A 26,846-nucleotide genomic window follows, 5' to 3' on the forward strand; every position below is an offset into this window, starting at 1 on the left:
AATTTAAGTTATTGACTTTCATTTTATGCAGAATTTCATGCTGAATCCAAATCTACGTGCGACGACAAATAACTGAGTTATCAACTAGTTAAAGTTTTGGATTGTCAAATAGAGAGATACTGTTTTCGCCATCGCCTACTTATGTCGATATTTCGCTTATTTTTGGAGCAAACTTGAGTTATTACCACTCATTTTATGCAGAATTTCACGCTGAATCCAAAACCGCGCTCAAGATCTACGTGCGACGACAAATAACGTAGTTTTCGATCCAAAAAAGTTGAGTTATTGGCACTCGTTGTACGCAGAATTTCACGCTGAATCCAAAACTATGTCAATTTTTCTCGTATATCAAAAAATGATTGAGTTATGACCGATTAAACTTACTATTTTCGCCATCGCCAACTTCGGTCGATATCTCGCTTATTTTTGGAGCAAACGTGAGTTATTGGTACTCATTTTACGCAGAATTTCATGCTGAATGCAAAATCTATGTGCGACGACAAATAACTCAGTTATGACCGGTTAAATTTTGTGGCTTAGAATCTGGTCAAGTATAAAAAAAACTCCATATTTTATAAACATTGGAATTATTATTAACATGCTAATATATAAATACATGTACAAGTAAGAATATGGCAAAAATTGGCTACAATTTGTATATTATTATAGAAACAATGAGCACAACATTGTTATGGTACCACACTTCCAATACATCAAATGTGGAATACTTTGGAATCGATTAGAAAAAATTGTTCCGTGCTCCCAAGAAGCATTAAATAATACAAATTACAACTATCGAAAAATTGAGATAACAATGTCAACACATCGATTATGAAAATATTTCTATGTACATTTCATTATTATGCTTCGTTTTTTTGAATTCCTTTCGCTACTCTTACATACGATCACTCATTGAGCTTCACACACAAAAAGGGTATTGAGAAAAAAACACGTTGAGCAAACAATTGTGCTAACAATAAAAACGCGATCGCATCATCTGTCGAATCAATGAAATTCGACAAAAAATGCGATGTTATATGTATAACAGAACACTTTATGATTGTACTCACAAACCGCAACTCTAAGTTTTGTTTACTCTGGCAGTCACAAATATCACAATAATCAGTAATTTAAAATAAGAAGATGACGCGTCGTTGCTCCCTGCATTTACAATCACAAAGTCGATTTGATCGTCACTTTTCAGAGGAATGAGGAGATGGTTTGATGGGATAAAATTCTAAATCAGTCTGTGCGGTTTCGCCAATCTCATATCAGTCTACTGAGTATTTTCCCTGCAAAAAACAATCACTTACTTAAAGAAGTCAGAGGTGGGAGAAATACTTACCCATTTCCAGGATAGTAGTAAGGAGGAGGCCTTTCGTACTCTGTGGGGGCTCTCTGATACTGCGGAGGCCCTCCAGCAGGGAAGTCTTCCCATTGCCTACGAGCAAAAACACACACATAAGGCGGACGCGGACACAACAGGAAAAGAAACCGGAAGATAACGAAAAATAAAGTATATTTTGGTTAACACAATAAATTAGATGAAAAATAAAATTAGAAACTTGTCGCAATGGTATAAGGGTCTCTGCTTAGATGGGGTCTATAAACATAAACAAGAGATGAAGAATTAAAAAGTGAAATGACCGCTGAAGACACTTACTTTGGCGCCATGTCTGCATATCGCGCGTCCTGGTGGTTTGATGCTTGGGCGTACTCTCTAGCTACCATGTCTCCTCCTGCAGAAACCACCGGTCTGTCTTCGTACCGTTTATGCTTCTTGTTCTTCTTCTTGGATTTCCCGCCGCGGCTGTGAACAATCAAAGTTACAAACTGTTTTACCAACACGAAGACTCTAGACATGCAATTAGTTGGACTAGGAAGACCTAAGATGAAAGGTGATGTTAGTGACTCCTCGCCGACATGATGAAGAGCGATGATGACTGTTAGATGAGAAGCGTGCAACAATAGAAACTACATTTCCCCGCGTCACTTACCTATTCAACGGAATGTTATCCCGATCGAGACACGCATCATATAAATATTCGCTGGAACCACAACAAAAAGGCTAAATTACCAACGACACAAAGGCGCGCTGTATCGTGCGATACCAAAATGAAAAACGTTCCCAAAGAGAGAAAATTAACAATACTCACGCTTCTACGAGCTCCCGAGAGTAGGCGCTGTGCTTTTGGTATAAAGTCGCTAATTTTACCGACACGATGATCGTGGGGATGAAGACGAGCAGTGACCAGAACAGACCGAACCAGTAGCCGTTCTGTAAAGAAGTTTTAGATAGTTCAAGCAAAATAAACATGTGCTTAAGAATAATTTATTTTCATTTTATTGTTCTAAACGAATTGTCAAAAGTCCTTATCAATTAGGTGTGCTGCTAAAAAAGTTACGCGGTGGTAAATATTGGAAATTTTTGATTCGTCTTGAAATGAAAATTTCTAAAATCCGTCCCTGTTGCCCAAAAAAATCTAAAATTTGGAACAAGCAATTATAGCATATCCGGTAAGAGATTGGGATATTTCGACAGTTGACATATAGGTTGGCAGCAAATTATGCAACAACATACACTAAAAACACTAAATTCCTACGCAAAATGGGTTGACAGGTTGTCAGGTTTTTATTGCGTAGATTTAGTGACTTTTCTGTCATTTAAACTCTCACTGTACGAACTATAACAAGTCATAAATAGTAATCTCTCCAAATGTCATTGTCCTGCCATCAAAATTGCAAAAATTAAAGGTCCGGATATAAAATATTTCCCATTATTTTCACCTGATTTACCCCTGATTTCTTAGTAATTTCTCCTAATTTCCTAGTCATTTGCTCTAATTTCCCCTGATTTACCCCTAATTTCTTAGTAATTTCTCTTAATTTCCTCCGATTTCCCCTCAATTCCTTAAATTTCCCAATGATTTTGTCTTCTTTACTCCTATTTTCTTAGTAATTTCCTCTAATTTCTTCCGATTTCCACTAATTTCCTATAATTTCCCAATATTTTTTTCTAATTTCCAATTCACTTCCTATGATTCCTTGTGATTTCTTCTGATTTCCTGGTCATTTCCTCCAATTTCACCAAATTTCCTTTAATTTCTCAATGATTTTACCGAATTTACTTCTAATTTCTTAGTAATTTCCTCCAATTTTCTCCCAATTTCCTAGTAATTTCCTTAAGTTTCCCCCGATTTCCTTTGATTTCCCAATAATTTCACCTGATTTATGCCTGATTTCTTAGTAATTTCTCTTAATTTCCTCAGATTTCCCCTTAATTCCTTTAATTTTCTAATGATTTTGTGTTATTTACTCCTAATTTCTTAGTTTTTTCCTCAAATTTCATCTAATTTTTTCCGATTTCCTCAAAATTTTCTATAATTTCCCAATAATTTTCTCTAACTTCCAGTTGACTTTCCACAATTTCTTAGTGATTTTATCTGATTTCTTATTAATTTCTGCTGATTTTCTAGTCATTTCCTCCAATTTTCCCTAATTTTCTTTGATTTTCCAATAATTTCACCTGATTTACTCCTAATTTCTTAGTAATTTCTCCTAATTTCCAAGTCATTTGCTCCAATTTCCCCTGATTTCCCAATGGTTTCACCTGATTTACCCCGAATTTCTTATAATTTCTCTAATTTTTCTCCGATTTCTCCTTAATTCCTTTAATTTCTCAATAATTTTGTGTTATTTACTCCTAATTTCTTAGTTTTTTCCTCTAATTTCATCTGATTTCTTTCGATTTTCTCAAAATTTACTATAATTTCTCAATAATTTTCTCTAATTTCCAATTGACTTTCCAGGATTTTCTAGTGATTTCCTAGTCATTTCTTCCAACTTCCCCTAATTTCCTTTAATTTCCCATTGATTTCACCTGATTTCTTAGTAATTTCTCTTAATTTCCTCCGATTTCCCCTTCATTCAATAGTAATTAGTAATTTCCTCTAATTTCTTCCGATTTCCTTAAAATTTTCTATAATTTCCCAATAATTTTCTGTATTTTGGCTCGTCTTGAAATGAAAATTTTTAAAATCCGTCCCTGTTGCAAAAATTACAGGTCCGAACAGAAAATATTGAAAAATTTTGACTCGCCTTGAAAATGAGAACTTCTAAAATCCGTCCCTGTTGCTCAAAAAATTTGAAATTTGGAGCAGACAATAAACTCGTCATAAATAGTAAACTCTCCAAATTTCATTGTCCTGCCATCAAAATTGCAAAAACTACAGATTCGAATAAAAAATATTAAAAAATGTTGGCTGTCCTTAAAAATGAAAATTTCTAAAATCTGTCCCTGTTGCTCAAAAAATTTGAACTTTAGAACAAGCAATTAACAAGTCACAAATAGTAATTTCTCCAAATGTCATTGTCCTGCCATCAAAATTGCAAAAACTACAGATCTGATTAAAAAATATTAAAAAATTTTGGCTGTTTTTAAAAATGAAAATTTTGGAAATCCGTCCCTGTCGCTCAAAAAATTTGAAATTTAAAACAAACAATAAACTAGTCATAGATAGTAATCTCTCCACATTTCATTGTCTTGCCATCAAAACTACAAAAATTACAGGTCCGAATAGAAAATATTGGAAATTTTTGATTCGTCTTGAAAATGAAAATTTCTAAAATCCGTCCCTGTTGCTCAAAAAATTTGAAATTTGGAACAGACAATAAACTCGTCATAAATAGTAGGCTCTCCAAATTTCACTGCCCTGCCATCAAAATTGCAAAAATTACAGGTCCGAATGGAAAATTTTGGTTAGTCTTGAAAATAAAAATTTCTAAAATCCGTCCCTGTTGCTCAAAAAATTTGAAATTTGGAGCAGACAATTAACAGGTCATAAATAGTAATCTCTCCAAATTTCATCAAAATTACGAAAATTACAGATCCGAGTGAAAAATAAAGAGTTATTTTGCCCGGACTAATAGAGTCGTTTGGAGGGTGCTAGACTAAGACATTACCCATGGTAAAAGAATCTTATCACAGGTGGAAGTCAACGTCGCATTAATGACTAGACTGATCGGTCCGCATTGTCCGACTTCGTTCTCGGTTTTATCCACCACGCGGTTGATGTACGTTTGAACTTGATCCAAAATCCCATTGGCGAAACTGTGAACAAACTAAAAAATCGTTGAGTTTACAAACACCAGAAAAATCTTACAACTTACCCGAGTCAGAGCAGAGTACCCTTCATTAGTGATAACTTCTTGGGCATCTTCAAGCTCTTGAATTAACACCGACATTGCTTCGTTAAAACTGCTGTGATTGAACTTCAGTTTAACATCCAAATCTTCAGCCAGTTTCTATTAAAAAAAAGAATTAAGTACCCACATGCTTGGAAGGACGACTCTTACAATGACATTAGTAGCGTTCTCAACCATTGGAGTGACAATTTTCTCTTCGTACATCTGAATGTTCATTTGATTGACTCGGAGCCGATCCGCCAAAGTCGGTGAAGTATCCTTGACTTTATTAATTAAGTCTTCTAGATCGTTAGACAAGTCGGTGAAGTTCAACGTGGTGAATTTTGTGTTCAACTGAAAAAAAACTTGTAAATACAAACGCGCCACATCACAGTAGAACAAACCAATTCTTTGAATTCGTCGAAATTAACCGCGGCAAAGTCCGACTTGGCAAACTCCCTAAGAATATTCATCTGGTTTTCGTCCAAAATCTTGAAAGTTTCCAGAAACTGGAGCCCATCAAGATTCATCCCGCTTAGAGTCTGATTGATATCGAATTTGTTGGTGTAGTCTCTTATCTCATCAAGATTGAACTGCTTGGAGAGATTGGCGACTGTGTAAATACTCTTATTGCTGTAGCAATTTCCCAGAGCTTCGCTCAGATTAACATTGACGTGGTACTGAGACAGATCCGCTTGATCGATCAATTCAAACAGTTGCGAATTTGTTGGATCTCTCAACGGATCACAAACAGACCTCTGCGTGATAATCCCAATGATAAAAGTGACGATAACCACTGCGGCCACGACGAAACCGGTGAGAAACATGAAGTAAACCCCACTAAAACAAGAGTTAAGAACGTACCAAAGAGGAACTCCGACTCACCAAATCAAGAACGAACTCCCTGCGCCTTTGTTGCAACAATCATCGCCGTAACCTTCCGGTCGCTTCCCGCAGATTCCGCAAATCAAACCGAGAGCAATGCAGATGGAGATGAGAAGAAGAAGACAACTTAACACGAGCGCTACGTAGTATCGGTACGGACTATACTGAGTGATGTATTTATCGGCGGTGTCCAAAGCTGGATTTGCATTGTCGTTGATTTGTCTCTTCAAATCCTCGACTATGTCGGTGATGTCTCTGGTGCGGATCTGAATCTCATCCCCAGCTTGTTTGATTTTACTTCGGGCGACATCTAAGGTGTCGTTCACTGCGTTACCAATCTCATCTTTGATTTTGTGGAGCTGTAGAACGCCTGTGTTAACAGTCTGCAATAGACTGTTGTTTTGAGTGAAAGTGTTGAGTTCGTTGATTTTGTCCGTCATGTCTGGCAACTGAAGAGAAACACAGAATTAGAGAACAAACAAACGCAAACAGGGAGAATTGGTACGATCTTACCTTTGGGAAGTACCGATCAATGTACTGCATGAAATGTTAAAGTGGTGTTAAGAATGGTTTCAATAAGGAGGAAGAAAACTGAAGACTTACGTTATTGAAGTGGATGTTCGTCTGGAGGTTGTTGACGTTGTTGCGAATCTGCCCGCATTCTTTGATTCGATCGCACTCACTGTCCTGGAGGATTTCAAGCATGTCCTTCTTCACTTTTCTAACAGCTGGAAAAACAACCCCAATCTTCACACCTCCAAGCAAATTACTAACTTACCATCACTCAACTGCGACGCGTAAACCCTCAAAGAATTCGTCGAGTACTTCAGAGTTTTAAAATCGTCTTCAATGCCTTCGAGTCCATCCACAATGTTGCTAATTTCAGTCACTGAAATCGCCTTCGAGTACTCCACCAGTTGGTCGTACACTATATTGCTGCTATCTGTAAGAATCACGTCAAAGAGTGCTGGCAATTTGAACACCCTCACCATTGATTGTTCTTTGTAAGACACCATCAAACTCCGCGTAATTGACTATGAGAAGAGTGTCGATTTGGTTTCTGGTCGAGTCTAGATAAGTGTTGACATCTTTCACGCTCTTCTTGAGGTTCTTGGTGAGGTCGTCCACTCCTTCCTGCATTTGCTGGTTGCTGACGAAGGCGCAAACCACGCCGAATCTGTAGGAGATGGAAAAATTAGGAAATCTTGTTTGGGGTCCTGAGGGTATCAATTTCACGCGTCGGTTCTTTATAAATTCTTATCAGTTTTTTATAAATTTCCGGGCGACCTCCAACGCCCGGATCATTTTCAGATCAGCTTGCATTGACCACAAAAATCGTCCTAAACGCAACGACCCCAATAAAATGTGATAAAAGGTAATACCAACTACCTGCCGCCTATTTTTAGACGCCCTAATAGAAGTTTTATTGACCGTACGACGTTAAATAAAATCCACTTTCATTTAATTTTCTCGTAACACGTGTTGCTGGCATTCAGGAGCGAATACTCACAGAAGTAAAGTCCCCAATCCTAATTTCTTAGTAATTTTTCTTAATTTCCCCCAATTTCCTAGTCATTTCCTTCAATTTTCCTTAAATTCCTTTAATTTCCCAATAATTTTACCCGATTTACTCCTAATTTCTTAGTAGTTTCTCTTAATTTCCTCCAATTTCCCCTCAGTTCCTTTAATTTCCCAATGATTTTGTCTTATTTACCGCTAATTTCTTAGTAAACTCCTCTAATTTCATCTAATTTCTTCCGATTTCCTCAACATTTTCTATAATTTCTTAATAATTTTCTCTAATTTCCAATTAACTTTTCACGATTTCCTAGTGATTTCATCTTATTTCTTAGTAATTTCTGCTAATTTCCTAGTCATTTCCTACAACTTCCCTTAATTTTCTTTAATTTCCCAATAATTTCACCTGATTTACCCCTAATTTCTTTGTAATTTCTCTTAATTTCCAAGTTATTTTCTCCAATTTCCCCTGATTTCCCAATGATTTTACCTGATTTACCCCTAATTTCTTAGTAATCTCTTAATTTCCTCCAATTTTCCCTTAATTCCTTTAATTTCCCAATATTTTTTTCTAATTTTTAATTGACTTTCCACGATTTCCTAGTGATTTCGTCTAAATTCTTAGTAATTTCTGCTGATTTTCTAGTCATTTCCTCCAATTTCCCCCAATTTCCTTTGATTTCCCAATAACTTCACCTGATTTTACCCCTGATTTTTTAGTAATTTCTCTTAATTTCCTCCGTTTTTCCCTTAATTCCTTTAATTTCCCAATAATTTTGTCCTACGTACCCCTAATATCTTCGTAACTTTATCTAATTTCTTCCGATTTCCTCAAAATTTTCTATAATTTCCCAATAATTTTTTCTAATCTCTAATTGACTTTCTACAATTTCCTAGTGATTTTGTCTGATTTCTGCTGATTTCCTAGTCATTTTCTCCAAATTCCCCTAATTTTCTTTGATATCCCAATAATTTCACCTCATTTACCTCTGATTTATTAGTAATTTCTCCTAATTTCCTAATCATTTGCTCCAATTTCCCCTGATTTCCCAATGATTTTACCTGATTTACCCCTAATTTCTTAGTAATTTCTCTTAATTTCCTCCAATTTCCCCTTAATTCCTTTAATATCCCAATGATTTTGTCTTATTTACCCCTAATTTCTTAGTAATTTCCTCTAATTTCATCTAATTTCTTCCGATTTCCTCAAAATTTTCTATAATTTCCCAACTATTTACTCTAATTTCCAATTGACTATCCACAATTTCCTAGTGATTTCGTCTGATTTCTTAGTAATTTCTGCTAATTTCCTAGTCATCTGCTCCAATTTCCCCTGATTTCCCAATGATTTCATCTGATTTACCCCTAATTTCTTAGTAATTTCTCTTAATTTCCTCCAATTTTCCCTTAATTCCTTTAATATTCCAATGATTTTGTCTTATTTACCCCTAATATCTTAGTAATTTCCTCAAATTTCTTCCGATTTCCTCAAAATTTTCTATAATTTCCCAATTATTTTCTCTAATTTCCAATTGACTTTCCACGATTTCCTAGTGATTTCGTATGATTTCTTAGTAATTTCTGCTAATTTCCTAGTCATTTTCTCCAATTTCCCCTGATTTCCCAATGATTTTACCTGATTTACCCCAAATTTCTTAGTAATTTCTCTTAATTTCCTCCAATTTTCCCTTAATTTCTTTAATATCCCCATGATTTTGTCTTATTTACCCCTAATTTCTTAGTAATTTCCTCTAATTTCATCTAATTTCTACCGATTTCCTCAAAATTTTCACTATTTTCTTAATAATTTTCTCTAATTTTCAATTGACTTTCCACGATTTCGTGAAGTGATTTCTGCTGATTTCCTAGCCATTTCCTCCAATTTCCCTTAATTTTCTTTGATTTCCTAATAATTTCACCTGATTACCCCTAATTTCTCTTAAATTCCTTTAATTTCCCAATGATTTCACCTGATTTTCCCCAAATAACCGTACGACGTTAAATAAAATCCACTTTCATTTGATTTTACGGTAACACGTGTTGCTGGCATTCAGGCGCGAATACTCACAGAAGTAGCGTCCCCAATCCAATGAGGACCGTCGCCAGGACAATCTTCTTACACAGATCATGTTTCTTGTCAAACGGCTGCGATCTGGCCCCGCATTTTCCACAGCATCGACAACAACAAAAGCAGAGGCCGCAAAGTGGCATAAAGACGAGGATCAACCCCAGAATTATGATCATCGCTAGAATTCCTCCGTATTTCGCCAAGAGACTCTTCCATTCTAGTTGGTAATCTCCCAATTGGAGACTATTGTTCGGGCCGATTTTCACAAAGCCTAGAAAAAAAAAATCATTTAGTAAGAGGTCAGGCGAAGCCATCGCCGTGACGACCTTCATCTCTTGTAGTTTGGTTGTGAAACAAAAACGTATCAAATGTTGGAGCGTAACGACACTTCCTGAAGTTCATTGCATTGTTGTGTCAAAGTGTCTTGTCGGACGAAAACGAGTCTTTTTCGTTGCGAGTTAGCGAGGAATTGCAATTACAACGGATGAATCACACGTGGTATTTTCAACTGTCTTTGTTGTTCGCGGTCATCAACACACGCAACTGTTTTTTAATGATAAGTTGAGAAATATACAGTTTTAGCACGTGACTCAAGGTTCTATGGCACTTCCTGTACGTCCGACAGCTGTCGAAAGAACATAACTTGGCGATTTGTTTTATTTTTACGCAAAAGTGCCGCCGTTAAGACAACACCAGAAAAAATAAACAACTTGTAATGGAGCCTGAAGCGTATCGTAAAACTCCAATTAATTCACGATAATGGAAAGAGACGCGGATAAATGGGTTATGTAAACTTAGCTTTGAGCCGATCGAGTTTACATCGAAAAAGAGAAAACAATTGCTGATATCGACGAGCGCTTTCAATAATTAATTGAGGGGCGAGTGTAGGAAATAAAGGGTTGCTTAAAATAGGTAATAAAAGTAATCGATAAATCGCGGGCTACGCCATAAACTTGTTGCAAGCTGAATTCAAATGCTATAAAAACAAATTAATTGATAGCTTATGTAAATTGCACAGGTCTCATTTTTTGCGATCACAACGGATGTACATTTTCAAATACAGCTGGCGAAGCAAATATTTTAAGATTATGTAACTTGAGCAAAAAGTGTGGCGGTTTTGTAATCGTTTAGTCGCAAATTCTGGATTCTTTTAGTCCCTAAATTTTCAGTTTTTGGAATACAGAGACTCTCTAAAGTGGCATACACTACATTCTAGAATTACTGATTTTTCTGATTTTCTCCAATTTCCTCGTGAGCTCCATTGATTTCCACTAATTTTGTTCCGATTATTTTATTATTATTATTATTATTTATTTATTTATTTCTTTCGATTTCTACAAATTTCCTATAATTTCCCAATGATTTTCTCTGATTTACATTGCAATTGACTTCCCATAATTTCCTAGTCATTTAATCCGATTTCCATTGATTTCCTTTAATTTTCCAGTGATTTTATTTGATTAACCCCGAATTTGTTAGTAATTTTTTCTGATTTCCTAGTCAGTTTCTCCAATGTTCCTTAATTTTATTTGATTTCCCAATGATTTCACCTAATTTACCCCTAATTTCTTAGTAATTTCTCCTAATTTCCACCAATTTCCCAATAATTTTGTCCTGATTTCTCCTGATTTACCCTAATTTCTTATTAATTTCTCTTAATTTCCTCTGATTTCTTAGTAATTTCTCCCATTTTTCCAGTCATTTTCTCCAATTTCACGTAATTTCCTTCAATTTCCCAATAATTTCACCTGATTTCTAAGTAATTTCTCCTAATTTCCTAGTCATTTCCTCCAATTTCCCCCAAGTTCCTCAGATTTACCAATAATTTTATCTGATTTACTCCAAATTTCTTAGAAATTTCTTTTGGTTTCCTTATCATTTTCTCCAATTTCCCTTAAATTCCTTTGATTTCCCAATTATTTCACCTAATTTACCCCTAATTTCTTAGTAATTTCTTCTATTTTCCTCCAATTGCCCGTAATTTCCTTTAATTTCCCTTTAATTTTGTCTGATTTACCCCAGATTTCTTAGGAAATTTCCTAATTTTCTTTAAATTCCGAAAAATTTCACCTGATTTTCCCTGATTTCTTAGTAATTTTTCCCATTTTCCTAGACATTTTTTAGAATTTCACGTGATTTCTAAGTAATTTCTCCTAATTCCCTAGTCATTTCCTCTAATTTCCCCCAATTTCCTTAGATTTACTACTAGTTTTATCTGATTTACTCCAAATTTCTTAGTAATATCCTTTGGTTTTCTTGTCATTTTCTCCAATTTCCCTTAAATTCCTATGACTTCCCAATTATTTCACCTAATTTACCCCTAATTTCATAGTAATTACTCCTAATTTCCACCAATTTCTTCTGATTTCTTAGTAGTTTCTTCTATTTTTCTAGTCATTTTCTCCAATTTCACGTAATTTCCTTCAATTTCCCAATAATTTCACCTGATTTCTAAGTAATTTCTCCGAATTTCCTAGTCATTTCCTCCAATTTCCACCAATTTCCTTAGATTTACGAATAGTTTTATCTGATTTACTCCAAAATTCTTAGTAATTTCTTCTGATTTCCTTGTCATTTTCTCCAATTTCCCTTAAATTCCTTTGATTTCCCAATTATTTCACCTAATTGCCCGTAATTTTTTAGTAATTCCTCGGAATTTCCTCCCATTGCCGCTAAATTCCTTTAATTTCCTAATAATTTTGTCTGATTTACCCCTGATTTCTTAGTAATTCTAATTTTCATTAATTTCCCAATAATTTGACCTTATTTACCCTAATTTTTTAGTAATTGTTCCCATTTTCCTCGTCCTTTTTTTAGAATTTCACGTGATTTCCTTCAATTTCCCAATAATTTCACCTGATTTCTTAGTAATTTCTCCTAATTTCCAAGTCATTTCCTCTTATATTTACCAATGATTTTATCGGATTTAATTTAAATTTCTTAGTAATTTACTCTGATTTCCCAATGATTTCACCTAATTTACCCCAAATTGCTATGTAATTTCCCCCAATTTTCTAGTAATTTTCCTTGATTTCCCAGGAAGACCAACCCCCCTCGGTAGATGTTGACAATTTGAGGAAACGTCTCCAATTTTGACGTTATGAATTTGGAAACTTAATAAAACCGCATTTTTTCTCAAATTACCTAAAATTTGAACAGGTGAGATATTTATATTAAAAAAAATTAAATTAACAAATTGCTAAAAATTACATTTTTAAAACGTCGCGACGCCAAAACTATCGTTGATACAAAACAAATTTTTGCGTTATATTTTAGAGCCTTGTCAAGTAGACCGTGTTTCTAAAAAAATCTAGTCGCCCATAAATTTTCAAACAAAAAAAAAATGCCGCTTTACGATGATAATGATTAGAACGTTGGTCAGGTCAGTTCAATTAAGGCCAATTGGATCGCCAAAGAGCCAAAACAGACTCAACTTCTCCTTAATTTGTACGTTTATTGTTTAAACTCTGTCCCAGTTGGCGATTTTGATGTTTGACAAATGACACTATTGACAATTCCAAAGTGACTGAACTAGTTCAAACACAGTACAATGCGAGCGGCACAAAAGGATTACAAATCATTTTAGTATCGTTTTTGATTTATTTTCTAAACGCTTCATTAGTAGTTTTTCGAACAAGTTGTCTCAATGAAGAAACGGTAATTTAGTCACATAAACACGGTACTTAAACCAATTAATTGTGTTAAAACTGCAAGTTCAAGGGTACGTCCTTTACAGTAATTACAAACTTGTTACACCATTCAATTCCGTTTTAATAAGGCCAAATTAGATTAAACGATTTCTTCGCAATATTTATCTCTTTTTTCAGAGCACCTGATAAAACAAACAATAGCGAGCAATTTGAATCAGCTTGCTCAACAATTTTATCAATTTTGAAACGGAGTTGAAAGAAGCAAAAACACCATCAATTTCATTCGACTTAAGTTGGGATTCCTGCCAAATAACTCGCGAATAGAAAGAATCCATCACCGTAAAAAACACATTTCAAAGGAAAGGAAGCTCTTCAAGTTCGACGGCTAGAAATCGAATCTACAATGCCCTAAATTTCCTCACATTGATGCTGCTATTGTAAAGTTGATATGAAAACAGTCCGTGGGAGCGTGCCAGATATTCTTCCAAAACAAGCTTTGTGCTAAATTTTAATACTAAAAGTGCAACAGTCTGACATGATGAGTTTGCTCCGGTGACATTTCCCACGGTTTATCGGGTTTCATTAGCTGCAACGTGCAAAAAATCCCGAGGAAAAAATGTGCCTAAATGTTAATACTGCAATTATTTACAGGCACAATAAAAGATAACTGATCTAAAAACGGTGACACATTCATAATTTGACAATAGAAATGCCATTCGCATTAGAGAGGTAAGATCAAGTTTATCTTTAAGTTAATTAATAAATCACGTGCAGACAAAGTCGGAAGTGGGTAACCCACATCGCCGTCATTACATAAACCCAGCAAAATTGCCCCTGCGGTCAGTAGGTCATAGAACGTCCATACAAAGCAAAAACGCAATGATTACCATCTCCCGTTACTCACCTTCCGGATAGAGATTCTTGGAGAAGACCGAATCCATGAAGACGTTGGTAAAGTTGTACAACCCCGCCATTCCTTTGGGATTAAAGTAAGTACTGCTGACGTACGTCCCATTGTCGGTCAACTCCGTAAAATTCCCTTTTAGATCCCCCATGACTTCTGTCAATGCTTTTCCTAAGGCTTCGCTGATTTTATTAATCCGCGTCGTGAAACTCCCTGAGGATAATTCCACGGCGAGGAAGAGAACTCCCGCTGTCACTAACAAGCTGAAGAAGTTCACCTTCTGTCTGTCGGTGATGCGCGCCATGTTACCACTAACGTTATGAGTGAGTTAAAACAAAATTATGTTATCGGATTCCCTCCATAATCCTTTGATAAGATATAATGTTTTATTTTTACTTGCTCCAACAGCTGCGTGGAGATCTGCAACAAGAAATTAGATGGAGTTAACACACAGACCAGATGGCAGCGGATAAGTTAAGTGCATACAGTTTGTAGAGATAACGACGGTTTTAATTAAGTCAACGAGGTTAGAAAGAAAAACAAGTACTTGGGTAGTTGAGTTCATTTTTTGGACGGGAGCGGAAGAGCGGAAAAGCGGTAGTTTTCAAAAAATGAATTCTTATCGCACCAAATTTATGTTACTTTAGATACCAGAGCTAATTTGTTGGTTGGAAAGTGGTGATAAAATCAGCATATTTAGCAACAAAGGGAAATAAAAATCGACGCGTTTTGGGGACATTTCTGCCAATTTCTCCATAAATCATCGTTGGATCTTGATAAAAACTCACTATTTAATGTGTTTCTACATCTAGTTTACCAAAAATGGTGAATTTTCGACGAGTTTTGTAGATGTCAAGCACACATTTTTGCTGTTTTCTCCATTATTTACAGTTGGATTTTGAGAAAAACTCAATATTTGATAAATTTCGACCACAATTGGGCCTCCAAAATCGTCTTTTGATTCAAATATAGGTAATTTGTTGACAAATTCTGTGGATTTCATCTAAATTTCTCTTAATTTCTTCATAATTAATCAATGAATTTTGACAACTCACAATTTGGCGTATTTCGACCTCTATTTTGAAAATACGGCCTCAAAAACCAACTGTCTACAGGGTCCGGCAACACTTGTGTCCACCCCCAAAATCGTCTTTAATAATAAAATTACAATTTTGAAAATTTGCATACACTCATAGTTGATAAAGCTCTAGAAACTGACGCAAAAATTTATTTTTTTATCACGGTTTGGTTGGCGTCGCGACGCCTAAGAAGTATAATTTTTAGCGATTTTTGAGTTTTTGCGGAAATATTCGCGAATTCAATTTTTTTCAACATAACTGAGATACAAATATCTAAGTTTTTATTTAAAATCTAATGCAAATTGTGTTTAAAATTTGCGAAAAAAACGCTGTTTTATCAAGTTAGATTTCAAAATTATGACAACGCAACGGCAAACTAGCAAGATTTCACAAGTCACTTCATTCCTCTTATAAAGGTTAATTTTGATTAACACGGACATGTTGCATTTTATGGACACCAGAAATCGTTAATTAACATCGACAAAGCGACAATTTTACCAAGTAAAACTTTTGTTACAATCTAAAGCGACCCAAAGGATAGATATCATTTGTGACATAAGATGTTGACAGATGGGTGTAAACGTAGTTCCCAATTTTGACGTAATGAAGTTGGAAACTAACTTGATAAAACAGCATTTTTTTCTCAAATTTTAAAGACAATTTGCATTGAATCTAAAATAATAACTGAGATATGTTTAACACATTTATATTGAAAAAAAAATAAATAAATTAGGGGTTGGTATTACAAACCTTCTCAATTAACTAAAATTTACATTTTTAAGGCGTCGCGACGCCAAAACTATCAGTAATAAAAAACAAATTTTTCCATCAGCTTCTAGAGATTTGTCAACTGTGAGCGTATGCAAAATTTCAAAATTTTATCTTTAAAATTAAAGGCGATTTTGGGGGTGGACACAAGTGTTGCCGGACCCTGTATAGCAGAAATCAAGAGGTTAACCTCCCTGGGAAATCGGTGTAACATCAGAATGACTAGAAAATCAGGGGAAATCGTTAAGAAATCAAGGAAATCAATAGTAAATCACTAAAAAATGAGAGATAAATCATCAGGATATCAAAGACAATCAATAAGAAGAGAAATCAGAGAATAGCCCAAGAAAATCAGAAGAAGTTAGACAAAATCACAAGAAAATTAGAGGAAGTTAGACGAAATCACAAAAAAATCAGAAATCATTAAAATCCTAGCGGCAATCAATAGGAGGGATAATCAGTCAATATCACTAGGAAATCTGGGGAAGTCATACGAAATCACAAGAAAATCAGGAAAAGTTGGACGAAATCACAAGAAAATTAGGAGAAGTTGGACGAAATCACACGGAAATTAGGGAAAGCTGGATAAAATCACAAGTAAATCAGCGACCGAAATTAGGGGAAGTTGAACGAAATCACAATTAATTCAGGGGAAGTTGGACGAAATCACAAGAAAATTAGCGAGGAAATCCAGGGAAGTTAAATGTATGCCATTTTTTAGAAGTATTAATTCCTGGGCAATAATCGTCATTTTGATTCAAATCTAAATAATTCTTCGACGACTTTTATGAATTTCAAACACATTTCTTATTATTCTTACATAATTAATCGTTGAATCTTAATAAAAACTCTACTTTGCGATTACAGCCCCAAAAACCTTCTATCTATAGCAGAAAACGTCATTTTGATTCAAACATTGGTGAATTTTCGACGAGTTTTGTGAATTTCATGCACATTTCTGTCGATTTCTCCATAATTAATCGTTGGATTTTGATAAAAACTCGCTATTTGATGTATTTCAACCTCTGCTTTACGAATTCAGCCCTGTGAACTCAGTGTAGCAGTGTTAGAAATCACTAAAAAATCAGGAAAAATCGTTAGGAAATCAGGGAAAATCGTTTAAAGAAAGCGATAGTAAATCACTAGAAAATGAGAGAAAATCATTATAATATCAGAGGCAATCACTAGGAGGGAAAATCATAGAATATCACTAGGAAATCTAGAGGAAGTTAGACGAAATCACAAGAAAATTAGGAAAAGTTGAACAAAATCACAAGAAAGTTAAGGGAAGTTAAACGAAATCACAAGTAAATCAGGGGAAGTTGAACAAAATCACAAGAAAATCAGGAGAAGTTAGACGAAGTCGGAAGAAAGTCAGAGAAAGTTAGACGAAATCTCAAGAAAATCAGAGGAAGTTAGAAAAAACCACAAGAAAATCAGGGAAAGTTAGACTAAATCGCAAAGAAAAACAGCGAGGAAATTAGGGGAAGTTAGGTGTATGCCAATCCCTTGGGCCAGAAATCGTCCTTTTGATTCAAATATAAATGATTTTTCGACGAGTTTCTGCCCATTTTTCCATAATAAACAATTGGATTTTCAAAAAAAAACTCTTAATTTCGACCTCTACTTTGCAAATACATCCTCCAAAACCGTCTATCTCTAGCAAAAATCGTATATTTAAAGGATTCTATGTAGATAAGAAAATCGTATATTTGAAGGATTCTGTGTAGATAACTATCTAATTTCACGGACGCACAATTAAATATAATTTCATAAACTTTAATTATATTTGAACGGAAGTCTCATTAAAGTTCCAATTTCAACACCAAGCTTGCCATTTCAAGACATAATTTTTTTCAGAAACTCATTGATTTTCAAAGTTTCTAATCAGATCAGTGAAAATGAAAACCAACACTTTCGAGGTTTCACTTTTCTTTCTTACCGTAAATAAACATAAAAAAAAGTGCGACAAAAAGAAGACTCATTAAAACGCGTTGCGTAAACTCCCCAAAATAAATCTGTTTGAACTCTTTAATTTACTTAGTGAAATGTCATCGTTTTATTATCACGAGCTATAAAAAAAACCATTTCATCACAGATAATTACAGAAATTTCAGCAAAAACGCGTCTTACCCATATGACCCAGCGCCCCATTAACCCCAGCTTTCAAGGAAATGAACTCCCCACTTTCTCTCCTATTATTAACCCACCGCTCTCCCCGTCCGAATTAATTAAAAACCGCAGCTTTTCACCCTCACTTAACCCCCTCGAGCAATTTTCTTTTTATGACTCATTTTGGCATTTTCCCTTTCTTTATGTTAAGTTTTTCGACCACACCATCAGGCTCACTCGAGCGCAGCACTCATCGACCGTGTAAACATTCAGTACAACGACGTTGGTGGAAAAAATGTCGAATTTAATAGTGGAATCAAAAAGTTAAAAAGACAGCGCATTTCCGGAGCGGAAATGAAGAACCGCTGTCGGGTGCAACGTTCCTTTGGTAAAACATGGAAAAAGATGAATCATGCGGTGATAATGATAAGGCGGAGTGCTTTTGTTGGATTAATTTGTCGAGATGTGTAAATCTCGTTATCTGCAGTGTGTTGGTTCCAACTACAAGTGCGTGGATAACTGGATTAAAATAACATAACGGTGAACACTGTGGAAGTAACGTTACTGTAATCTGCGCAGGTTTTTAAAAATGTCAACAATTAGAGTGTTGGAGGCGGTCGGAAACAACGCACTTGATAATACCTGGTATTAATAAAACAATAGAATTAAACAGTAAATCATCACAAGGTGACAATTTTACAGTGGCGTGCGTGGCACCGGAGACATCCATCTTTTTGATCGTTTTAGGATAAGCACGATCTTCCGGCGCAAACTTCCTTTCCATTTTTTTGACCCAAAAATCAGTCATCCTTCGCTAAAATTCGTAATTTTGGTAATTTTAGTGCAACAGCTATGAAATTTAGGGAAGTTACTATTTTTGAGTCGTATATTAACTCTACGAAATTGCAAAACTGTACAATAAAAGACACCAAATTTAGAAATTTTTACTTTGAAGGCGGACCAAAAATCTCAAACTTCCTTCGCTAAAATTCGTAATTTTGGTAATTTTAGTACTACAGCTGTGAAATTTGGAGAAGTTACTATTTTTGAGTCGTATATTAACTCTACGAAATTGCAAAATTGTACAATAAAAGAGACCAAATTTAGAAATTTTTACTTTAAAAGCAAACCAAAAATCTCAGACTTCCTTCGCTAAAATTCGTAATTTTGGTAATTTTAGTGCTGCAGCTATGAAAATTGGAGAAGTTACTATTTTTTTAATCGTGTACCAACTCTACCAAATTGCAAAATTGTAGAGCAAAAAACACCAATTTTAGAAATTTTTACTTTGAAGGCGGACCAAAAATCTCAAACTTCCTTCGCTAAAATTCGTAATTTTAGTGCTACAGCTATGAAATTTGGAGTAGTTACTAGTTTTAAGTCGTATATCAACTCTACCAAATTGCAAAATTGTAGAGCAAAAGACACCAATTTTCGAAATTTTTACTTTGAAGACGACCCAAAAATCTTAACATCCTCCGCTAAAATTCGTAATTTTAGTAATTTTAGTGCTACAGCTATGAAATTTGGAGTAGTTACTAGTTTAGAGTCGTATATTAACTCTACCAAATTGCAAAATTGTAGAGCAAAAGACACGAATTTTAGAAATTTTTACTTTGAAAGCGAACCAAAAATCTCAGACTTCCTTCACTTTTGGTAATTTGAGTGCTACAGCTAAGAAATTTGGTGAAGTTTCTATTTTAGAATGGTATATTAACTCTACTAAATGGCAAAACTGTAGAGCAAAAGACACCAATTTTAGAAATTTTTACTTTGAAGGCGATCCAAAAATCTCAAACTTCCTTCGCTAAAATTCGTAATTTTGGTATTTTAGTACTACAGCTATGAAATTTGGAGAAGTTACTATTTTAGAGTCGTCTATTAACTCTACGAAATTGCAAAATTGTACAATAAAAGACACCAAATTTAGAAATTTTTACTTTAAAAGCGAACCAAAAATCTCAGACTTCCTTCGCTAAAATTCGTAATTTTGGTAATTTTAGTGCTACAGCTATGAAATTTGGGGAAGTTACTATTTTTAAGTCGTGTACCAACTCTACCAAATTGAAAAACTGGTGACAATTTTACAGTGGCGTGCGTAGCACCGGACACATCCATCTTTTTGATCGTTTTACGATAAGCACGATTTTCCGGCGCAAATTTCCTTTCCACTTTTTTTCTATTGTTGCTTTCTGAAACTCAATTGATTGACGGTTACATCGTATGTACCACTAGGTCAGTGGACCATTTGTCCGAAAATAAACGTCCGATCTGCAATATGGTTGCGGTTTAGTAATTGTTCCACATTATATAACTTGGAAGTATTGTAAAGAAACAGAGAGGATTATGTTCCACGGTCGTAATTGCAACTTTCTACTCTTGCGTTTAGAACTAACATGCTTAATTAGTGATTTTTAAAAATTCGGCGCCGAATTTCGTCGCTAGAAATTATGATAAGAAATCCTCCGAAGAGAAACTAATTAAACTCGGCTAAAGTTTTAAGACCTTACTTGTTCGGAAGTTTGAACCAAAAGCCCCCGAGCAGCCGCAACGAAACATTCTGAAAATAAATAGAAAATTTGGGTTTGTGGGCACTTTCGCTCAATAAGTTAACAGCTATTAGCAAAAAGATGTCAAAGAACTAACACGAGAGCACATGTTGAGTTAAGTAGCCTAAAAGCTCTAATCTGCATCGATTATTCCACTCCGAACTTGGCAACAGCGATTTGCGAAACACGCTACATGCAACAATTTCTTCCGCTTTTCCTGGTTGTAACACGAATTGTGAAATACTATTTTACAGCCGTGTTATCGCAGTTATCGAATTCTTTAGCCTTGGCGAAATTTCCTCGATTCAAAGACGCATTCTTTAACTAATTCAGGCAGAGACAGCAACTCCTGATGGCACATATTATGGGCTTTCTGCCAGGACGATCGTAAGTTGACCGACGTGACATTTTAAAGCCGACTTTTACGAGAAACAATACCATTTTACGAGCGATTGAGTCATATTTAATTTATTTCGAGTCCAGTGCACTGTTTCTAATAATATCTCGATAATAAGTTTGACGAACCCTAAAGAGGTTGTCAACACAAGTCATAAAAATCTGAAACAATTCTTCAGGTGACACTATAAAATTTCTAATATGCTTGACAATACGAGACGATTAACAGTCGTGTCGACTGAGGAATGTAATTTTTAATAAGAAAAAGTTCAAAAGAAATCGGCTTCCTGTTGGCTGAGTTGGAAATAACACGTTCGAAGTCAAATTCGTGTGTTCGTTTTGAATATTTTTAGATTTTGAAACTTTATTTTAAATTTACCAATACAAGGTTGGTTTAACGACTGGAATATAAATCAACGTGTGAAATGGTTGCTTCAAGACAACGCTTTGGGCAGCCGGAATCCGTAACTAAAATTCCCAATTTTGGTAATTTAAGGGCTGCAGCTATGAAATTTGGAGAAGTTGCTATTTTTCAGTCGTATATTATCTCTACTAAATTACAAAATTGTAGAGCAAAAAACATCAATTTTAGAAATTTTTACTTTGAAGACGAACCAAAAATTTCAGTCATCCTTCGCTAAAATTCGTAATTTTGGCAATTTTAGTGCTACAGCTATGAAATTTGGAAAAGATTCTATTTTAGAGTGGTATATTAAGTCTACCAAATGACAAAACTGTAGAGCAGAAGACACCAATTTTAGAAATTATTTCTTTGAAAGCGAACCAAAAATCTCAGACTTCCATCGCTAAAATTGCAAAATTGTAGAGATAAAGACACCAATTTTAAAAATTTTTATTTTGAAGACGAACCAAAAATCTTAGTCATCCTGCGCTAAAATTCGTAATTTTGGTAATTTTAGTACTACAGCTATGAAATTTGGAGAAGTTACTATTTTAGAGTCGTCTATTAACTCTACGAAATTGCAAAATTGTACAATAAAAGTCATCAAATTTAGAAATTATTACTTTGAAAGCGAACCAAAAATCTCAGACTTCCATCGCTAAAATTCGTAATTTTGGTAATTTTAATGCTACAGCTATGAAAATTGGAGAAGTTACTATTTTAGAGTCGTATATTAACTCTACGAAATTGCAAAATTGTACAATAAAAGACACCAAATTTGGAAATTTTTACTTTAAAAGCGAACCAAAAATCTCAGACTTCCTTCGCTAAAATTCGTAATTTTGGTAATTTGAGCGCTACAGCTAAGAAATTTGGTGAAATTTCTATTTTAGAGTGGTATATTAACTCTACCAAATGGCAAAACTGTAGAGCAGAAGACACCAATTTTAGAAATTTTTACTTTGAAGGCGGACCAAAAATCTCAATCATCCTTCGATAAAATTTGTAATTTTGGTAATTTTAGTGCTACAGCTATGAAATTTGGGAAAGTTACTAATTTTGAGTCGTATATTAACTCTACAAAATTGCAAAATTCTAGAGCAAAAGACACCAATTTTAGAAATTTTTACTTTGAAGACGACTCAAAAATCTCAATCATCCTTCGCTAAAATTCGTAATTTTTGTAATTTTAGTGCTACAGCTATGAAATTTGGGGAAGTTATTATTTAAGAGTCGTATATTAACTCGACCAAATTGCGAAATTGATAGAACAAATCATTATAAAACGCTCGATATTGATTTAAATACGAGAGAGAATTTTTTGTTTAGCGCGATTATTTTCCTCAATTTCACCCAGATAACGATTGCTTTTTATTTACTGCCCATTAATAATTCCTTTCATTTTGTTCCAACACAAATCCATAATTCATAAATGCGATATCCAAACAATAAGTATTTTTATCACACAACCGTTTATCGTTTTCGTATCATAAAGATGGTATTATCTCTACCATTCTTTTAATTCTTTAACATTTTACATTTACTAATCGTCCCACCTCACTGTTAATTGAGAAATTACCACAAGTACTCACCCACTTGAAACGATAACATTTCAAATCGTAAACTTTATTGGCACAATAAACGAACTTATTATTGTTTGTTTAATCGGAAAACCTTAACTTTCCCACCAATGTATCAGCTGCGTTTTTGATCGAGTTATAAATAAAAATCCACATTTTCCCCACTGTTGATAAACACACCATTACTGTGATTTATATCGTTCCAAACTCCCCAAAAACAAGGTGATAACTTTCATCTCCACGTTTGTGTTTTTTTCAATTATAAGTTATCATTTTATTTGTTTATAACCAAAGTAAACGAAATATTTTACGCAAGGTCACTGTTACAAATTGCATACAATTCATTTTCGGTCGTTGTTTCAACAAACAAAATCTCGTTTAAATGAAGGAATGTGGCGGAAATAATTTCATTTGTGTTCTCAAGTCTAAAAATTTGAGAGAACCTGCCAGTTTAAAATTTTTATTGTTTTTTAATCCGCAAACTGTGGGCGCGGGCTTTGTTTCCGTTTACTGTGGGCGTTACATTTTGTAAATTAATCACCCAAGACTCACAGTGTCAAACCGTTTTTAAATTTTATGATACAGTAGAGATAAACAATATTTTATGACCCTGATCACGCGTTGAAACGACTCATTTACCCAACATCTGTACGAAAGTTCTCAATTGCCATTGTCATGATTGATCAATAAATTGGCGAAGCACGAACAAATTCTAGTTAATTATCTTAAGAACGATTGCTAATAAATGAATTTTATTTGGGGTTGAGACTGAGTGTTCTCTGATGAATTAAAATCGATTTATTAAAGGATGTTCTCAGCTCAAATTAGAGGTGGTGAAATTTTATTGCTTCCGAGGCGATTTTAATTAGGAGATCCTCGTTATGTGATTAAATGTGTGCCTATTTTTGCCCTCGGATGAAGGGCAAGTCTTCAAAAGGGTGAAAATGTCAGTAAGCTCTGATTAAACTCGACAGAATGTTGAAATATTCAGTCAAGGTCGAAAAGGTATCAAACCCTCTTCCTACAACCGGAGGCGTGCATTTTTAAAGAGGTTTTTGCTCCAAGCGTGGAAGTTCTAAATTTCCTTTTAATGGCTTGGATGAACCAAACTAAATGCAGATTTCCAGATCCACAAAGATGTTAAAATTAGGTGGGCTTTGTTCTGTGTGAGACGTCGTCATTGTTTGTGGGATTGTGAGTAGGTAAACGAGAATGTGGGTTACGTCATTAATTGTTTGGAAGATTAACTTAAATTAGTTATGACGAATTGCGATTAATTGGAAATGATTTGATGATGCTAGAATTAGTTACAACGCGAACATAGATGGGGTTTTAATGACAGTTCGAAGACAAAATTGCTCAGAGGCTTTTCTCGTTTTTTCCCCGATCTCGGTCAATCGAAACTTGTGGTTAAAATAATACTCCAACGCAAATGTTTAATGTTAAACTGAAATTCGATTTTCTACATGAACAGCTTCATTATTGTTTTGAAACAATGCAATGGGAAATGAAATTCACATAAATAGGCCATCAAAGAAGCTAAATATTTATTCCATGGCTAAATTACCAAAAAAAGTTTTATAAATTGAGTCGATTTGATCACATCCCATTATTACACCATAATTAAACTAACGAATGCGTTTTATATCACTTTACGCAACTTTTAATTCACCAGACTTGCAGGTTTTGTAGAGAACCAGTTATCTAACAGTTTACAAGGCAAAAACGCAACAGAGAGAAAAAGTTATAAATAAACACGATAAGGTAAAAACGAGGATCAATGTTATTCTATGAAACAATTAACTTGGACGTTATTAAATTTTAATTGCTAATTTTATCCCAGCAATTACAACACTCAAATAATTGAGTTTCTAATTACAAAGACACAAAACCAGGCATTTGAATATATCGGTTATCACTAAGTGAATCATAAACAAAATTATAGGGGTTAATACTTCGCAAAAATGGCCAACATTTGACTTCCCCTAATTTCCGTGTGATTTCGTCCAACTTTCCCTTATGTTCTTGTTATTTCGTAAAAGTTCCCCTGAATTGCTTGTGATTTCGTCCAACCTCAACTTATTTCCTTGTAATTTCGTCCAGTTTTAGTCTAAAATCTCCTGATTTTCTTGTGTTTTCGTAAAACTTCCCCTTATTTCCTTGTGATTTTATAAAACTTCCCCTCATTTGCATTTGATGTCGTCCAACTTGCCCTTATTTCCTTGTTATTTCATAAAAGCTCTCCTTATTTCCTTGTAATTTCATAAAACTTCCCCTAAATTCCTTGTGATTTTGTCCAACCTCAACTTATTTCCTTGTAATTTCGTCTAGTTTTCGTCTAAATTCCCCTGATTTCCTTGTGTTTTCGTCAAACTTTCCCTTATTTCCTTTTGATTTTATAAAGCTTCCCCTGATTTGCGTGTGATTTTGTCCAACTTGCCCTTATTTCCTTTTTATTTCGTAAAAGTTCCCCTTATTTGCGTGTGATTTCGCTCAACTTGCCCTTATTTCCTTGTTATTTCGCAAAAATTCCCCTAATTTCCTTGTAATTTCATAAAACTTCCCCTGATTTGGATGTGATTTTGTTCAGCTTTCCCTTATTTCCTGGTTATTTCGTAAAAGTTCCCCTGAATTCCTTGCGATTTCGTCCAACCTCAACATATTTCCTTGTAATTTCGTCTAAATTCCCCTAAATTAATAAACACGATAGGGTAAAAACAAGGATCAATGTTATTCTATGAACCAATTAACTTGTAAGATGTTTATTTTTAATTGCTAATTTTCTAGTTTCTAATTACAAAGACACAAAACCGGAGATTTGATCATATCAGTTATCATTGAGAAATTGATTGCGATTAAATCATAAACAAAATTAAGTATTTGAATCATGCGGAGGATCTTATCGCAGTTTACGTCATATCAAACAATTCTAGGATATAATAAATCGCAGAAATACCAAAATAAATATCTTTAATCTGTTTTTCTAGATATTATGATCAATGAGCCCAAACAAGAATTGTTTCGTTTCGGTTGATCAATTCTCCCTTTCAAAAGCAACAAAAAGTGTGTTTATAACACAAACCACAGTGTGTCATTCAATTATTGAAGGTTTTGCCCACTTTGGGGCTCCTTCTAGTGCAGTCCAAATCAGGAACTGAGTAACCAGTGTGGCCACGTTTTAACCAAATCTTTCGAAATGAGGTTTTACCAGAGGTCGTGTGAACTGGCCCCAAATTTAATTCAGATGAATGTGGTAATTAAGAGGTTTATTTTCCGTTGTTTCAGACAAAGAATCGTCGCTTTGTGAGTGTAACACCGAAATCGATGTGTCTGGGGTGTCATTCAACTGTCTCTGGGGCCGAAACACTAAAGGAAGCTGGAATATTAGCAATGATTAAGTCTAATTGGTTGCAATTTTGTAATCATATTAAGTACTGGTGAGAGTAAAGGGGTACCCAATAATGACAGTTGCAAGGGATGAAAATTTGGTGGAAATCAAGTCGACACGTACCTTTTGTTTTGATCCAAATTGCAAACTTCACTTCACTCAAAACACGTAACTTTTGCTAACTACTCACTAAAACTAACTAAAATAACACTTAATTTCATCGGTTAATTTATTGTTTGTTGAAATAGCGACAACACTGACTCCTTCAGCAGCCTCCCACGGACTCGCTCGCTTTTTTGATCATTTCCCCGACACAACTGAACGGTTGGTAATGCGCACGCGCGAAAATCCCCCAGCTCCAG

At 34.6% G+C, this 26,846-nt stretch overlaps 1 protein-coding gene across 4 annotated transcripts; it reads right to left on the minus strand.

Annotated features, from left to right (window-relative positions):
* Positions 1-1,129: 1,129 nt before the first annotated feature.
* Positions 1,130-26,802, minus strand: LOC148170883 (prominin-like protein). 4 transcript variants are annotated; one of them, XM_088042559.1, is made up of 17 exons: positions 26,608-26,801; positions 14,210-14,629; positions 9,656-9,926; positions 7,059-7,246; positions 6,848-7,012; positions 6,673-6,797; positions 6,583-6,606; positions 6,070-6,518; positions 5,589-6,024; positions 5,356-5,538; positions 5,170-5,304; positions 4,963-5,121; positions 2,157-2,278; positions 1,998-2,048; positions 1,664-1,810; positions 1,346-1,441; positions 1,130-1,292 (listed from the first exon to the last, which is right to left on the minus strand). In XM_088042559.1, the coding sequence occupies exons 2-17, from the start codon at positions 14,511-14,513 to the stop codon at positions 1,277-1,279; spliced, it is 2,871 nt and encodes a 956-aa protein (XP_087898685.1). In that variant the 5' UTR covers positions 14,514-14,629; positions 26,608-26,801; the 3' UTR covers positions 1,130-1,276. The 4 variants fall into 4 exon arrangements, with proteins under 4 accessions (XP_087898685.1, XP_087898687.1, XP_087898686.1 ...); XM_088042561.1 differs by lacking the exon at positions 1,998-2,048; XM_088042560.1 differs by lacking the exon at positions 6,583-6,606 and having other exon boundaries at positions 26,608-26,800.
* Positions 26,803-26,846: the final 44 nt, after the last annotated feature.

The sequence above is a fragment of the Gnatocerus cornutus genome, chromosome 7, assembly GCF_029298725.1.
Source record: "Gnatocerus cornutus isolate USDA-ARS CGAHR chromosome 7, icGnaCorn1.1, whole genome shotgun sequence".
NCBI classification, from domain to species: Eukaryota; Metazoa; Arthropoda; class Insecta; order Coleoptera; family Tenebrionidae; genus Gnatocerus; species Gnatocerus cornutus.

Bases quoted from the DNA above. Each gene is read 5' to 3' on its own strand.
- LOC148170883 (XM_088042559.1), bottom strand. From the start codon at position 14,513: ATGGCGCGCATCACCGACAGACAGAAGGTGAACTTCTTCAGCTTGTTA. The intron at 9,927-14,209 runs GTGAGTAACGGG...TTTTTTTTCTAG, and splicing joins CAAGAATCTCTATCCGGAAG to GCTTTGTGAAAATCGGCCCG. The intron at 5,539-5,588 runs GTTTGTTCTACT...GTTTTTTTTCAG, and splicing joins TCGACGAATTCAAAGAATTG to TTGAACACAAAATTCACCAC.